General features: G+C 34.7%; 2 protein-coding genes across 2 annotated transcripts in view; both read right to left on the reverse strand.

The window, feature by feature from the left end:
* Positions 1–8,370, reverse strand: part of LOC107084184 (carbonic anhydrase 4-like) — a 12,680-nt gene extending 4,310 nt beyond the window's left edge. Inside the window, exons 1-6 of the mRNA XM_015373895.1 lie at positions 8,307–8,370; positions 4,156–4,200; positions 3,716–3,880; positions 3,495–3,640; positions 2,905–2,997; positions 150–216 (exon numbers count right to left, since the gene is read on the reverse strand). Coding sequence (XP_015229381.1) covers positions 150–216; positions 2,905–2,997; positions 3,495–3,640; positions 3,716–3,880; positions 4,156–4,200; positions 8,307–8,361 — 571 coding nt within the window. The 5' untranslated portion in view covers positions 8,362–8,370. The remainder of the gene's footprint in view (positions 1–149; positions 217–2,904; positions 2,998–3,494; positions 3,641–3,715; positions 3,881–4,155; positions 4,201–8,306) is intronic.
* Positions 8,371–13,355: 4,985 nt separating this feature from the next.
* The window catches only part of LOC107084159 (fatty aldehyde dehydrogenase-like), a 15,240-nt gene continuing 10,548 nt past the window's right edge, over positions 13,356–18,047 (reverse strand). The window contains exons 9-11 of the mRNA XM_015373863.1: positions 15,876–15,975; positions 15,542–15,780; positions 13,356–14,049 (exon numbers count right to left, since the gene is read on the reverse strand). Of these exons, the coding sequence (XP_015229349.1) occupies positions 14,035–14,049; positions 15,542–15,780; positions 15,876–15,975 (354 nt within the window). The 3' untranslated portion in view covers positions 13,356–14,034. The remainder of the gene's footprint in view (positions 14,050–15,541; positions 15,781–15,875; positions 15,976–18,047) is intronic.

Here is an 18,047-nt window from a genome sequence, read left to right on the forward strand (position 1 = left end):
CTGCTTTTTTACAGATACCTCAGATTCCCGTTGTGCCTACATGATCTGTTGTACTGTCTAAGCATGCATTCAAATTTCCTGTTTATGAAGAACATAGGTCTAAATTACAAATATATGCCTGTTTAAGTAAATAAAAAGAATATATTTACCATTGTTTTGTACTTGACCCAACGCAGCAATTATTGTGTCTAGATGAGGATGATCATCTGTTGTTTCCTGTAAGAAAGTCATTGGAAAAACTAAGAACTGATCTTTAGAGGACATTTTACATCACATTGCTATAGTATTCATACTCGTGAACTTTTCTGATTTTGTCAGGTTAAAAACATGCTCTAAGTAAATTTGATTTGGATTGTATGTGATAAACAAAGCATTTCATACTTTGGATTGGCAAAACAAAATAAATGGGTCTCTGCTTCAGCACACCTGAATTAAACAATAAAGTCATTAGCAGGACTTTGGAGAACATGTCTGCATTCTGAGGAGGTAAAGTGATTCAGGTGTGGAAGCAGACACAATCTAAAAGTTCTAAAACATAGAAAACGATAATTCAGGAAATCTTACCGGTATATAGAATAAGGTGGTTTGTTCAATGTAGGCATGCTATGACTTATAACTAGCATACTTTGGAAATAACTAAATACAGAACAACCCTGAAAAAAGGAAAACAAAACAACAACAGTAAAAAAAAACTGTTAAAGGCCAGAAAAAGTCAAAAATGGGGTTCACTTTCCAGCAGGAAAAAAAACATTTCCAAGCATATTCATCTAAGAAAGTATGGAAGCCCATTTCCGCCACAAACTCAAAAAAAGCAACAAAAAACAACTCAAATTTAACTTACTTTTTCTCATAATTCTGAGATTGTATGTCATTATTTTAATTTAGCTATCTCACTATTATGAGACAGCAGAGGTGGAAAGAGTACTAAAAAATTGTAATTGAGTAAAAGTATCTTTACTTTGCCTAAATTTTACTCAAAGTAAAATTACCCATCTCAAAATTGACTGAAGTAAAAGTACAAAATTACTTCATTTAAAATGTAATTTGAGTAAAAGTTACTTAGTTACTATGAGTTATTTAATGCAAAAAAGGATGAGTCATGAATCGAATTGACCACAAGGTGTTTTAATCAATTTCAGGGCATATTTCAGTGGACATCCACACTTGCAAAAGATCAGCTGGGCTAAAGAACATACTTCCTCATAGCACAAGGAAAGTCAGAACCTGTACCATAAAGTGCAAACTATTTTCAATCCTACTGTCCAACAGACAACACATAGATAGGAATAAAGAAATTTAAACTATGTTTTAAAGTTTTCAAAATGCACACAAAATTAAATGCCCAAAAGATACCAGAAATCAAACTAAAACGCAACAGGATCCCACTGTTATTAACAAGCTCCTCATTTAATGATTTTAACTGACACTTGTTTCACTTTAATAGTGATTTTTAACTGTCACTTATTTTTACATCAATTGTTTATATGTTTGAATTGTGTAAATAAAGTGCTATTAAAAGTCAAAAGTCTTCTTCTATTTTTTAATGGCGATTAAGTGTTGATTCCGTGACACAGGGGTTTAAATTTCCGGCCGTATTTAATTTTTTCATCATCAGTATTTTTTTTTTTTCTTTTTTTACTCAGTTACGTGAGGGGGTTTTAAATGTAACGAAGTAAAACTACTTAGGTTAAAATTTACTCGAGTAAAAGTAAAAATTACATATTTCAAAATCTACTCAGAAAATTACAAATTACTCATAAAAAGTACTCAATTACAGTAATTTGAGTAAATGTAATTCGTTACTTTCCACCCCTGTGAGACAGTGAGTCATACGTATGAGAAACCCGAGTCAAAATAATGACCTAGTATCTCATTATTATGAATTACTATGTAAGCATCATATCATTATGACTTAACAAGCTAAGAATTGTGAGATACTATCCCAGATAGTATCTCACAATTATGATATGGTATATCATAATAATGACACAGATAAATCATTAATATGACATAGTATCTAATAAGTTTAAAATATCATGATCATAATAATGAGATAGCAAAGTTGTTATGAGATAAGATCTCATTATAATTAGATTTTTATGGAATAGTTTCTAATAAGTGTTAAATGCTATCTCATAAAAATCAGATACTGTGATAGCATCTTATAACTATGACTTATAATCCTATAATGATAAAATAACCATGTCATTATGAGATTCAATATAATAATCATAAGATATCTAAGACATATTTATGAGATAGTATTTCTCATACATCATTATGATATAAAATATCATAATAATGAGATACTAAGACAGTATAACATACTTATGAATTACCTTTTTATAATAATACAGTAGCCATGTTATAATTATGAGATAGAGTCTCATAATTATCAGTTAGAAAGTTCATAAATATGAGATGCTGATATATCATTCATAATAATCAGATGCAAATTCTGTTTATGTTTTTTTTTTTTTTTTTTATCATAAATTGTCTTCAAAGGGAATGGCCCAGACTAAGTCCTGACATAAAACCCATTGAGACCTTTTGGCAATTTTGAATATTTCTACTTAGAAGCTCCCTCCATCCAGTCTTACTTAGCTTGAGCTAGTATTGAGTGAAGAATGGGCTAAAGCTTTAGTAAGTAAGGAAATTTGATTAAAAAAAAAATGCCTAAAATACTTGCAGTTGTAAGTAGCTCCTGCAATAAGAAGTTAATTAAATAGATGGAATACGAAGGATTCATATAATCTGATCTGATCATCTGATTTTTTTTTTTGCACATTGGTGGTTGCAATTTAACAATATGTGAAATTGTTCAGTGGGTTTAAATGCATTGTAAAACACTGTATTTTATTAAAAAGGAGAATGAAGAAGAAAAGCAAAATGTCTTTTCATTACCTCGAAGAGAAAGGCAAGCAGAGCTATACCTGCCATATCATGTTCTGCCTCCTCCAGAGAGACGTATGGCTCTTTAATGTGGACTATGTGCAACTGTGCAGAGAAGGAGGGGGGATATAGGAGAAAACATCATGTTAAAGAGCATCGTTAAACACATTTGCATAACAAAAAAGCTTAATAAACATAAATATGTTGTTAGAACCCTTTTTTTTGATTGATTTCTTGTATTACTGCTTGTTCATCAGTTACTAAAAGTGGCTTTGAGCTGAAAGAAGTCAACTAAATCCTGGGCTGAAAATAAATATGCACAAAAACTAAAACGTGTAAACTGCCAGTTGTTTGCAGATACATAAAAGTGATAACTTGCTCATAGCACCACTGATTGCAGGTACTACTTTGTAGTCTGGTGTCTGTGCAGTCCTCACCTCCATTTGTTGCCCTGAAAAGCCATATCAAAAACTGCCGCTGCTCATAACTCCTCCTTATCCACAAAAAATTACCAACTTAACAAAAAATATCCCATATAATTAGACCTGTCCTTAATAATCCTTTTATCCACCAGTCCACTTTTCTGAATGTGGCTCCCTTACCTCCATGGGAAACCGTTCTCCATCAATGGTGTGCTCTGATCCCGGTCTCCCATTCCCTCCCCAGTGGAAGTGAAACTGTGCAGCTCTGTAGTGACCCGGCAGAGCACCTCCTGTCAGTCGCACTGACTGAGGTAAAGCAAAGTGTGCTACAGGAGAAAAAGGACTCAGTGTTAAACTCAGCTGAAGAATTGCTCTTAAGGGGATGAGAGCAGATTTATTACCAGAGTGTCCTTTGTTCTCTACAGTAATGTTGATAAGGTCGGTGTGTCCCATGAAGCTGAAGGGAGGCAGGGCGCTGTTGAAATGCACTCTATTGGTCACAATGTTAATTGGCGACTGGCGTAAACCTCCACATCTGGGAAACAGAGCAGCCCAGTGGCTTGGGTCTGAAAAAGGCAGTTATCAAATCAAAGCTAGATCTGCTGAGAATGAACTCTAAATCCTCAGTCTTTTATTACTACTTCCAGATTCAAACTAATTTCATTAGATTTGATCACAAGACTTAATTTGGACATGTGTTGGCTGTTTTTTTTCCTGATATTTGTAGCTAATTAGATCCTGATAAATAAACTGGGTTGAACTGAATCGGACTGAACTAAAATTAATTACCCCCTGCTACTATATTTGTATGAATATTTTATCAGCATCGGTTTCAACTTACCTTTACACGTGTCATCACAGGTCTGGGTCTGGTAACACCACTCAGCTGAAAGTGGAACACATCAAAAAACTTAGACTGGCACATGACAAATAAAAGCTTTTATTTCAGTCTTGGAGAGGCGTCCTGAACAGATAAATTGTTTACTATAAGTAACTGAACTTTGAGTTTTCGGATTAAAAAAGCAACGAAACTTAAAGAATAATCAAAACTGAAAGGTCCATGAAGTTCTAGGGATGAGTGTTATAGATCCTCCTTATTCTTATCAAAGGCATGTTATGTTCTGCAAATAAGAAATTGCCTAAACGCCAAATATGAAATAGACAAGTGTATTGTGATTTTGCATACAGTGTATACAAAACAAAATTTGGTTTATACAGCTTTCAGACAGTAAATGAGCCGCAGCCTAGCAGTGAAAAGGAACATTTCCATTTCATAAAGTGCAGCAGTGATTAATTGTAAACATGGTGGGAGAAAAACATGGTGCAAAAGGCATTGATGTGGAAGTTCAGAGCAGTGCAAAAACAAACAAATATATATGGTGCAAAAATGCAGTAGAAAAACGTTTGGGTTGAGTTCTATTTGGTGTGATGGTATTAGTGTGATGCAATGTCTCGATTTGTGACTTGATTTAGAGTTTTTTCAAAACTTCAGCAGTCTGATGGCAGTAGGGAACCTGCAGTGAATGCTGTGAAGCCTCTTCCCAGAGGGCAGCAAGGAGAGAAGTCCATGGTGGGGGTGTGAGGGGTCACTGATGATGCTATGGGCTCGGGACATGCAGCGCTGCAATGAATGTCTTTAATGGAGGGGAGTGTTGCCCTATTGATCCTCTATCATGTTCTCACTACTCTTCTCACTTTCTTCCAGACAGACACACAGCAGCCTCCACACCACAGTAAGATGCTAGCAGGGAAAGCTTACATGGAGCGCCATGATCAAATGACTGGAATAGTGCACAGGAACATATGTGGAGAGTATGGGCTGGAAACCGCAAGGTCAAAGTGGTACCCCAAAGATGGTAGAGAATGACCGAGCCAAGATCCTATAGGACTTCCAGATACAGACGGACTGAATGGTAATGGCAAACCAATCGGATATTGTGGTGGTGGACAAAAAGCAGAGGAAAGCCATTGTGGTTTACATAGCAATGCCGTGTGACTGCAACATCAGGGAAAAAAAACATGAAAAACTGGAGAAATACCAGGGGCTCAAAGAAGAGCTGGAAAAAACCCTGGAAGGTCAAGACATCAGTGGTACCTGTGGTCATTCGGCCCTGCACTGCAAAAACGATCTAGAAATAAGTAAACATTTCCTAAATTAAGTGTATTCACTCTTAATTTGAGTAGGTAAATGAGATAGTTTGCCAATGGAATGAGTAATTTTACTCTTAAAATAAGATAATTAGATAATATGCACTCGAAATAAGAGAATGCAATTGTGTTTTCTTATTTTAAGTGTAAATTGTCTTGTTCCATTGGCCGAATGTCTCTTTTACCTCCTCAATTCAAGTACAAATGCACTTATTTTAAGAAAAAAATGACTTATCTAGATTTAGATTTTTTGCAGTAGTGGTTACAGCAAATCCCTGGAAATACATCAGACATCTTGGTCCAGATGAATGCAGTTCTAGGAACAGCAAAGATACTGCGCAGAACCCTAAAGCTCCCAGGCGTCTGGTAGAGGACCCAAGCTTGGAGCTTTCATGTTCTTTTAATGATATATATATATATATGTGTGTGTGTGTTTTTTTATTTAAATAAGTTGTATATAATGAAATATTATTGGATCCAACTGCAGAGTTCATCAGATTAATCCCTGTAGTTTATCCTCCAAATTAAAGCCAATAAATGCAAATATTTATGTTTGTTTCTCTTTGGTTTTTCATGATTCTCGTATGAAAACCAGTGTTTTCACGTTTCTTGTTCATTGAGATAATAGTCTGGTTTTACCTTTTGACAGAATTCCTGTGTCCTCACCATAGCTGGTTTAAAGGTCTTGTTTCGATGGGGAGTTGTAGACTTTATTTACAACAATGGAGTGGTTGTCAATTCACCGACTACATTCAGAGTAAATTGAATGTGTCCCTACATCAGGTGCTGATGAAGTCATTTAATGATGTGCTGTTGCTGTGTATTGCATCGCTGATGAGAAAAAAACTCCTCCCGTGCCTGACTTGGTGGTGGGAACAGAAGCTGCTGTACAGAATCATTTAGCTAATACAGGAGCACAGATTAACCCGGCTGCTTCCCATAATGCCGATCTTTGAAAGGGGACAACAGTTCTCACCAGGTGAGAACAATGCACAGGTGGAGGCTGGCTTTACTCCACCTGGCTCACACACCTGTTCTGGACTAAGGAGCAGAAAGCAAAGACGAGAACCACACATTAGTCTATGTGTGGTTTCCTTTGATTTAATGCACGTTTTAATTTTCTTTAATCTGAAACAAACTCTCAATGGGAAAGATTTTCACACCCAGAGGTTTTTACAAGCTGAACTACTGGAGACAACAATTTGTAAAATATAATATTCTATTGTCTTGTCTTCCTGAGGGAAAATAGAAGCTTAGACAAAATGCAGTATTAGTCACTACTACTATTTTTGTCCTCCTTGAACAAAGGTAAACATTTTCAAATTAAAAAATATTTTTTTTTACATGTGGAAGACATTATCATTTTTGGACAAACTGTCCTTTTTTTTGATAAATCATATTTGCTAAACCTTAAATTCAGTGTGAAAAAGTACCTACATTTGTTACTTTAGTAAAAGTATAGATACTGCAGTTTCAAAACATTCTGTTAAAAGTTAAAGTATCAACTTCCCCTCTTTACTCAAGTAAAAATGAAAAAGTATGTGCTCCAAAAACTACTTAAAGTATCAAAGTAAAAAGTAACCTTAAAAAAAAACAGCCAGATGCCACTTTATGAACTGAAAGCTAAATTTTCGACTATTTTGAAAATTTCTTTGAGATAGGACCAAGGATGAGGGAGGTCTTGTTGGTCTCCGTCTCCCGATACGCTCTCGCCTGTGTCCGACCTTTCAGACATTTCAACATCTTTTTCTGAATCCTACATCGTAGCATGGCATAGACAATTCACGTTTGCAGTTTGAAGTACACCTGCTTGCTTCTGATGATTTCCTTTAGCTAACCAATGAGTGTTTGCGTTATATAACTCATCCAATTACACTAGTTTTCACTAGATGTGGAGGGAGCCAATGATCTGCATTGGATGGCGCACATGACGTGAAATAAATATTTATAAATATTAAACCGAAGCCAAGAGTAACGAGTAACATTTTAAAAAGGTAAGGAATAGAAAGTGCAGATACTTGTGTGAAAATATAATGAGTAGAAGTCAAAAGTAGGAAGAAAATTAAATAATGGAGTAAAGTATAGATACGTAAAAAGTGTACTTAAGTACAGTAATGAAGTATTTGTACTTTGTTACTTGACACCTCTGCTTAAATTACACGAAAATCATTCTTAACAGCAGGATTTTTTTCACAAATGTAGAGGTTGTTTATCCCCTATTTTCTGAATAAATAAACATTTACTTATCCAGAAGGAACAACGATGAAAAATTCTGTTAAATTACTAATAATAGATTAATGTAATGTGTAATATTTTATTTCTTAATCCAATAGTTGACTAAATACTATTTAAGCATAAAACATTTAGGTACACGCTGTTTGTGCTTCTACTCTGTTTGTGGAACTTCAGATTAAATTTAAAAAAACTCTGATATTTATACATGGTTGATCTATTTTTGTCTTCTAATTTAATCTGTTTTATTCATTTATTCAGTTTCCATTTCTATGTGTACATGTGAATAAATTACACACTTTTGAAATAATATTCTGGGCATGAAAAAAAAAACCTTGGCCTAATATGTGCAATAGTATTTTGTGCAAATTATTATTATTTTTTTTATTTTATGTTTAAAATCCATGTCTTGGCCCCTCTTCTCATTTCAATAATCTCTAATTTACAATAGATTAAAAAAAAACATATTTTAAGGTCAGAAGTCACTTTTTTGGGGTTATACGAACATTCAGTTGTCATTGTGTGCAAAGTCAGTGTTACTTGTACTTAGGAAGCTATTTAAGAAGAAAGCATAATAGTAAACATCTTGTTTTAGATGTGAGGCTGTCTTACCTGTTGCCCAGGAGTGAAGGTAGAGAAAGGTCAGGAGGTAGAGAGAAGAACGCATCGTTGGGAGCAGTGCAAGCGAGAACTGAGGATCCCCACACCACCCACCGACTTGGAGCAGCGTGAGTGGGTGGGAGGGACAGTCATGGATCACAAAGGATGTTTGTGTGTGGGAACCAAAACATTTTAAGGACTTTGAGGACTGGAAATTACATATAAAGAAAAGGATACTGGCAAAGCTTGTGAGGATTTTTTATTTATGTTATTAACTTTATTATTTGATAAAAATTGTCCGTAACAGAACGTACAGACATACACAATGGTGCAAATACTCTTTGCACCAGTAGGACTAATTTTCAGCTCCGCAGTTTCACCCCTCAGACAGGCCCTCCTAAGATAATGATCTATTATCATTAAACTTAAGTCAACTACACTGCATTGTAAAGGCTTTTAAATCTATGGATCTTCTAAGATACTTCTAATACAATGCATGTTAGGGTTGCTTAATGCAGATTTATTCATACATTAGTGCAAATTCCCAACATTATTCTTCATAACATATCCTTTTCAACAATATCTGAATCAACATTCTGTTCAGATAAGTGTGCATAAACCTTCAAAGTGAAAAAAAATAACTGAAATTATTAATATTTCACACTAATCTTAAAAATGTTTGCATACTCAATGTGGAAAAAAAATATTTGAACTTAATTAAGATTTGTCAAGGGCTGAACATTCAGTTTTATTTAATTATTTTTCATTTCACGATTCGATTCACTATCTACTTTTAATGTAAAAAAATTTAACCAGTAACTTATATGGCTTGGGTATAGAAACTACGGGTTTGCTTCTGACACTAAGAGACATTTGAATAAAAATGGTCATAGTTCTGAGCATACAGAACTGCACCATACCCTTCATTAGACTCATTTAATATTTACTTAATCAGTAATCCCACCTGCCCACTCAGGCATTTTGTACTCATGGCTACTTGGTGCTGCTGTATAGTCCCTCTGACTATGTGGGGCTACAAGATAAATATTCTCATCCATGTGGCGTTGCATCATGTTATTATTTAAACTATATAACTGTAACAATCTTGATTCTGTTGTTTTTCTCTAAGTTTTCAGTTTCAAGTTTTTTCTTGTTTTCTAGCTTTATTGGTGTGTCTGGATTCATTTAAGTTTCTTAGGTTTTTCTTTGTCCTCTGTTGCCCCCTTGTGTTTTCTTTTCCCTTGGCTTCCTCGTCAGCTCTACTCACACCTGCTCCTTATCAGCTCGTTAGTCCTGCCTTTGTTCAGTCAGCCATGAATACACTCCCTCTGCAGTCCCTCTTTGCTGGTTCCTCGTCTTACTTCATCCTACCCTGGCTCCTCCTGTGTGTTTTCCCCTGATGTCTCCATGGTTCTGGTTTGTGTTTAATTCTTATGTTGGTATTTTTGGATTCCTGTTTTGATTTACATTTTTTAAGTTGGATTATTTTTTTTTTGGATTACTGTTTGGCTGCCTGTCATCCTTAATTAAACCTTCAAAGATCTCACCCCTGCCTCTCAGCTTCTGCTTTTGGGTCCTCACAAAAACCTTAAAACCAAACCTTGACAACAAAATTAAATTATGCACCAAAACATGCCCTGATTCGATATTGGTTTGCAGGCAGGGGTGGACTTCGGAAATTTGGGGCCCTAGGCAAAGACAGACAGGGGGCCCTCTAAAAAAAAGGCAACGGCAAAAGTGAATAACACATTCCTTCCTTTCATTGTAGACCAGCCGTGATCTGCTCATTTGTTCTCCATTTTTCATTTGGATGAAATAATAGCTGCATGTATCATGACAGCAGACAAGATAGAGGAGAGCAGAAGGCGGGGTTACCTATCTACTTGCTCTGGAGAGCAGAGTTCGCTGCTTTTATATATTGTCGCCAAAGTCTCCAGTAGCAGAAAAAAGTTGCTAGATTTGGCGCTAGGCGCTGTTTTGAAATAAAAGAACTAGAGGGGTCTGAAAAGTCAAATATAGCAACAAAAGTGCTAAGTTCCCAACACTGCTCTTCACACCGTTTGTTTTCAAATGGTTTGCTGCTGTCTGTTTGGACCTTTCTGAACATCTATAAAAAAAAAATGTGCACAAAAGGGAATAGTTGTATTAACCATACATGTAAACAGTTTTATGGGGCCCCCAGGAACCTGGGTTCCTAGGCAACTGCCTAATATTGCCTAATGATAAATCCCCCCGTTTGCAGGCAAAGTTCAGCATCTTGCCTTTCCCATTTTATTGATGTCTTTGCACCTTTCCAACCTCCATCTTGTCTTACTAAAAAATCTGCCAATTTTTTTACATTTTGCAGCGTCTGTTTCCATAGTAATGCTGCATGTTTGTCCCACCCACAGCTTTCAGTTTGACTCTTGAGCTCAGGGGTATTCGGTAACTTTCCAGGCTCATTGAAGGCTTGTTAAAACAGCTTTCCCAGTCATTTAATGGAATTAAATGCCTTCATGAATGCTTAGAACCACTGATGCTTTACTTACACAGGGTCACAATGGCTCCTTTGAAACTGAAAACCGTGATTTGTTTGAGGGGCCAAACCTTCCAAGAAATCTACTGTGGCCTTTGTTAAACTGTCAGGTTTGGGGGAGTAAAAATAAAGACCCAGAAAATTAATATATTTTAGGTTATATTTTATCTTCTAGTTTTAGATAAATATTATGTTAAAGCGATTCTAGTGAAAATATAAGAAAATTAAACAGGAGAAATAACAGAACAACAATTATTCTGTATGTTAGGACAGAATTAAATACATTGAATCAAATTCCAAAAATAAATCTGTTACGGGTCAAATATAAAAAAAATAAAACCCTGCTGAATAAGTAGGACATCTTAAACTCTTATACTATTTATTGAACAGCCAAATCAGTCCTATTGAAAACGTGCAATATCTACATTTTTCCAGGATGGAAAATAGCCCCACATGTACTCTGAGCTACTAGTAATAGTTTTTTTTAAATCCATTTTAAAGAAGTTAAATTTCCCAAACCCAACCACCCACCCATAAATCTAGAGATTTTGTAATTCTGTATTGAAAACTGCTTAGTAGTAGGTCCATCATTAGTCTTTGTTTCCATATACAAACACTCATAAATCTACCTTACTTCATTATTAATAACTGCATGAATATATATTTTTATAAATGCTTATAAAAATCTTGCAGATCTGTGCATCATTTAAAAGATCACTCAAAAAAATCAGTATTAATGTTTTTCCTTACCAGAACATATACTTAAAGAGTAATCAGTGCACTGTATCGTTAAATATTATTCTGTGATTAAACCACAGAGCTTAATTTTGTGTCATTACTTTTAGTTAAGACGCTCAAATCAAAGGTGCTCAGATAAAAGATGTCAAAACTATAGATGAGTCTTAATGCAGAGGGTTTAAAACATTTAGAGCATAGACATTATTTTTAAATTGTCATGGGTCATTGTCAGCAAACACAAATAAAAGCTACAATCATAAGCAGACTTCATGCTGGTCATAAAAGTATCATATCATAAAAAACTGATTTATTCTCTCCCCATTGACAAAAAGGATATGTATTAAGAATACGATTTACAAATGAAAGCTTTTAAAACATTTAGAAAAATGTAACCAAAAATGATTATTGAGCCAAAAAGGCCAGCAGGGTGGAGTTTGGTGACCTCTAGTGGTCAGAGTAATGAAGTGAAACTATCTATATATCCATATGTATGTATGTGTATGTGTGTGTATATGTGTATATATATATATATATATATATATATATATATATATATAGTTTTTCTTAGAATTTCAACACCTTTTCAAGCCGTTTGTAAAATATTTAATGACAAATTTCCAAATAACCAATTAAAGGCAATGGTTTATTTTTATTTTAAAGAATATTTCTTATTTAAATTTGTGATAATAAGAATAAAGTTTTCTCTTTTAAGGGAAATAACTCCAAAATTCAGACTTCTCAACTTTGAACAATCTTAAGGTTTGTTAATAAATTAATCTAAAATATTCTGTGTTTTTTTCCACAAATGTACAACTAATCAACATCACATAATTTCCAAATATTTTGGAAATTAATATAAATAAATTAATATTAATGATCAATTAGTTGTTTAGCTGAATTTGTTTCTCTTTCTTCTTCATTTGCACTATAATACTGGTTTATACTGGAGTTTAAATCAAGGTGTAGAGAACCATGGATATTTTGGTTCAGTATTCATCTCCAAGCCAGGGTGACATATTAAAAAAACAAAACAAACACAACTAGTTGGAAAGCTTAAATGTTTATGCAGGACAGACGCTGGTTGTTCAGCTGTGTGTTTCTTTTGTGACTCACTTTTACAGGGTTTCTTTACATTTTGCTTTCCTTGTATGAAATTGGAACAACAGCTTTGGCAAACTTCACAAAATGCTCAGTTATAAACCCTTCCGGTATTTGTGACTCAGTTTCCTTCTCTTTAACCTAATGTCGTTTATCTCCTGTGTGTTTAAAATCCTTTAACTGTTCTCTTTTAAGGGCATCGTGAGCAGCTTTGTCATGACTTGGGGCAGAGCACAGCTCTGACGGTGCAGCTCTGATTTCTTCTCATTTGGTGCATTTTTTGTACCTTTTTTTCCATATTTTATCCACTCATATGCAGAGCATTATTTTGATCCGTTGGATGGTGGGTCAGAAGTGTCCCAACACAAACCGCGGGCATCTGGTCACCCTCCTTCAAGCATCCATCCACATCAAGATCAAGAAGGTTTCACCAAAAGTAAACAAATGTTTTTCTACCACAAATTTAACTGAGATGATCGACAGACAAAAAAAAGAAAATGAAATGGGTGCATTAAAATGACCTCTAACAGAAATTCATTTTACATTTCTTCATGTCTAAACTTTCTAACTGCTGTTTTTTTCTTAGTCTCTCCAAATTAAAATTTACATTCTACCTTTTAAGTAAATATAATTGATTTACCTCTTTTTAGAGATTTAAACCTAAATATGTTTGAAATAAAAGAAAAGACACAAGTCGCAAAGAAAGTAGAAATATATTTTAATTATATTTAAAACATGCTTATTATTTGATTAATTACAATTTTTTTGAAATGTTACGGTGCGATAAAACATGTTTAAACTCTTGCTTATATTTACCGTATCTACATAAAGCACAGTTTAAGTAAAAACATCCTTCATGTGATTCTGTTTGGTTCAGAAACCGAACTCGAAGACAGAAGTTTATCAAAGCTGATATCACCAGAACTACATTCAAAACAAAATCCTGGACCCAGCTGCTTATTTTTTAAAACCCCCCTTAATTAAATAGCAAAACGTAAATGTTTAAAGTTTTTATACGGAAATGTTATTTATTTTTTAAGCTACGATGAGCCTGTTCAGTTACTTCATCACATCTGTCTTCATCTTACATCCTTCAAAGTGCAAACTTCCAATAGGTTACAAAAATTAGTGAAACAAAGAAACATGGATACATGAGAATAAACCAGACCAGTTTCCTCCAACACTGAAGCTCCATCACTGGAGAAACTGATGGAAACGTGGAAAACGGATTTAAGGCAACAGCCAGAGAATGGCCATCATGTTACTGAAAAAGGCAGATTTGACTTACTATAATTTGTCTATATTAACTCTGATATTTTTTCCTTCTAAAGCAGGAAAGGAAGACGGCCGTACACTGGACGTGAGTCTCTGGCAGAGGGAAGGATGTCCTCAGCGGAGATATCTCTGCAAACCAAAAAAAAAGAGATTTTTAATTCTGCATTCTTATCTGATGGAAAATGCTTTGAAATAAAATTTTACAAGATTTAATGCTTTACTATCTACATGCTGTGTTTCTATGTTGTGTATGGGGAGTGGTGGCCTAGTGGTTAAGGAAAGACTGGAATCCAGAGGTTCTAAGTTCAAGCCCCAGTCCCACAGACTGCCACTCTGGCTTTCTGAGCAAGGCCCTTAAGCCCACACTGCTCCCTGGGCGCTGCACAATGGCAGCCCACTGCTCCCCAAGTTTATGGACTAAATGCAGAGTTAAATTTCTCCAATGTGAGATAAATAAAGTTCAAATATTCTTTAGCATCGAATGAGTTGTATACTGCACTCCATCTACATCAAAAATGCTTTTTACTAACATATCATCAAAGCTATGGTTGGTAATGTTGGAGAGTGTGCTTTCAAATCTTGAAAGTTGGAGATCTAGGAAGATTTGAAATTAAGATTGAATATGACAACAAAAAGTCTTTCTGAACAGCATTATTTTTAACTGTAAGGGAGATGCATTATAATTGGTGAAGCCTAAAGGCATCATTAGCTGCTGTAGGAGCTGTTAAAAAAACAAACAAGGGCAGGTTACCGTAATACATGTATGCAGGTGTACATGTTATTTTTGGCATTTGACTAATTAGATGAGCCCTTGATTAATAAGTTACCTACTGTAAATTAAGTTAAAAAAAAAAGTTTAAAAGTTAAGAAAAAAAGGCAAAAAGATCATTGAAAGTCAAAAGGCTCATTGAAAAGGTAACAAGTAAAGTAAAAAGTTAAGTAAAAAGGAAAAAAAGTGTTTTCCATGTATTTCTTATGGAAGCGCTTTTGTCATTTTTATATATTATACATATATTAAGGGCAAGTGGTCGTTTCTTTACATTTACCTTAATTTTTACCATGAAAATAAACCTTTTTTTTTTTTTTAAGTTACAAAATCAATAAGGTCTTGTCCTGTCCTGCAATAAAACTCTTAGCTTGATATTTTAATTTTCAAAGTATTTCACTGAGTGCCCTATAAATGGTTAAGGGAGAAAGTGATTATTTCTGCTTTCTTTTGTGAAGAATAATCCGGCATTTTGTTCAGTATTAAAACTAATGCATTTCTACATACATTATAATGAAACTGACATTAAAATCAAAGCATTTGAATATTTTTTTTACCTCTTACATCGGATAAATAAAAGTTTTCTTAGTGATTTAAACTTTCTTTTTTTCATTCTGTAGGCTGACACTAAACCCAAACAGTTAATTGTAAATCCTTTAAACAAATAGAAAAAGTCTTGCTGCATAATCTGAAGCAGCACAGAGACAGATCTAAGGCTATAAGAGGTTATTTAGGCCCAACATTAAATCCATCCCTCTTCTCATTAACTGATCATGGATCATGTGATTTGGTAAAACAAGTAGAAGCTTGTGTTCTTGAGTGAGAATCTTTAGGATCTTTGAAAAGAACATTTACCTGAATGGCAACAGCCGCCACCACAGCCAGCAGGGCCAGGAGGAACATCTTCCCCAGCCAGCCGAGGTCAAAGGTCTTTGTGATGAAGAAGCGGGCCCAGCCCAGTTTCTTGGCTGTGTGTGGTGGGTAGCGCATGTCGTTCACTCCCTCCATCTTCAGCTTCTTAATGAGACACCCACGCAGGTGGCTCAGCTGGTCGAAAGTATACTTGCCGTGGTAGCAGCCCATGCCGCTATTTCCTGGTCAACAGAATTCACAGAGAACAAAATAAGGAAACAGACTCAACTTAACTTGTTAAAAGTCATGTAAGAATTGGAGGCCTGTGTGTACGCACCCACTCCTCCAAATGGCAGCGAGCTGACAGAAAAATGAACCAGACAATCGTTGGCCAGGAATCCTCCGCTGGACGTCTCGTCTCTCATTCTGTTGATCACCTTCAGGGGAAAAAAATGTCAATTCAAATCCCATGCACTAAATGTATCTAAGTATTGAACTCCATCAGCTGAGAGCAATTTAATTCACAAGTTCACAGTTCATGAGGTTCTGTTTAAGTCTTTTATCTGGAGTTTAACCCTTCCTTACTAAAGCTCAGTTAGTCCCCTACTCATACTGTCATCCACTGGACAAGAGTTGAACTTGTCGGGTGGCTGGGAAGACACATGGAGGTGGGCGATGCGCAAATCCTGCAGCTGCGAAAGGCCGAGCAGCGCTGAGCTGCGACGGCCGTCCATTGGTCTCTAGTTATTCACTGGATTGCTGATAGCCCGAAAAAAATGAAGCCACTGGACGCCATATTAGTACTCCCCTTCCCACGGAGACTTACCATAAAAATGGCTACGTGTGTAGCATTTGGCTGCAAAAACAAATAGTTTGCCAGCTGGGGGAAGACGTTTCACAGGTAATTTTACAGTCAGTGGATGTACTATCCAAGAAAATCCATACACTGAAAAAAAATAATGCAATCACTTTTGGCATTTACTTAATCAAATTTTGTTACTTTAACACAATTGTTTAATGTCCTATCCTGCTGACATGAAACAATTGTGTTAAAGTAACTAAATATGATTACTGGTAAGTAAATGCCAAAAATGCTTTTCAGTGTATATATGCCAGTGTATTGTATAGTATAGTATGTAGCGTAACATTAGTCTGGCTATATCAGGTAGCCATCAAGATTGTGTCTAACGTAAAGAAATATAGAGTAAAACGAAAGTAATTCACTGTGAAATTTCAAAGTAGTAATTCATTATCAAGGGGAAGACGCGGTCGTTTTTGTAGTGTTTGTTGTATTTCTCATTTGAAAAACTCATGTACTAAAATATATTGCTTGTTATTTTGACGAAAAAAAGCAACTCAAACATTTTAAAAGGTCAATGCACAGACAGCTTAAAAGTATATGGCATCATGCATGCACAATTTGCAAATATGTAAAAATTTGAAATCATATGTAATTATCATAACAATTTCATTAATACATGTATATTACATGTACATAATTAATTTAGCACTTTTTGCACATCTGTATTATTATGCTCCATTAACACATGGAGATGGATTTGTATAATATGTCATATTACATGATTTATATACTTCATTGCTTCATAATGACATGAAATGTTATGTGCCTATTTTTTTCATTACAGTAAATTGCAGTAATCTACTTATGCTATGAAACAGCGCAAGAGTGTGTACAAGTGATTAATGTATCTTTATTTTAAAAGTCTTAAGTCCCCTTGAAAATGAGAAGATAATCATTGATTCTGTAGTGCACATATTATTTACATTGCGACCAGTCTAACTAGGGAGTATCAATATGGCAGCTGGTGTCTTCACTCCACCCCGTACAACCAACAGGCAATCAGCAACCCAGTGAATAAACAGAGATCAGTGGGGCCGTCCAACGCCGCTTGCGGCTTTAATTTGTTTAGTTTTTAGACAAATGACATTCAGTGCAAAACATTTTTTTTCTTTGTTTATCTTATTTATCTTTTTTTTTTTACTTAGAAGCTATTTTTAATCTCAAGGATATTAGACTTAAAAAAGAACCAAAATAAATAATCATTGAGTTAGAAATTATGACGTTTAAGGGGCTTTAATATATTCAAAAACAACACATCCTGGTGAGTTCCTAACCAAAATTACTAAAATAACAAGCCAACAACAAATAAGTGATCCCCAGGACATTAAGAGATTAGAGATATGTCTAGATCGGTGTAGAGCTCACTTTGTGTGTTTGGTTGTTTCAGCTGGCTTTAGAAAAAACTTTTTTCATAATTTTATGCTTTAAAAAAAAAAAATCAAATTAAAAAACAAGCCTGTGATTGTCTTAGATATGTGAAAATAAAATTGTCTTGTGTTTTACTGAGTGCATTCAGTTCATATATTTAGAAACATGCTATTTTGATGCTCAGGGAACGTTTTAATTTTAATTTAGCTTCTGAGAATATATATATATATATATATATATATATATATATATATATATATATATATATATATATATATA

Source organism: Cyprinodon variegatus, unplaced genomic scaffold, assembly GCF_000732505.1.
Source record: "Cyprinodon variegatus isolate N-32 unplaced genomic scaffold, C_variegatus-1.0 Scaffold94, whole genome shotgun sequence".
NCBI classification, from domain to species: Eukaryota; Metazoa; Chordata; class Actinopteri; order Cyprinodontiformes; family Cyprinodontidae; genus Cyprinodon; species Cyprinodon variegatus.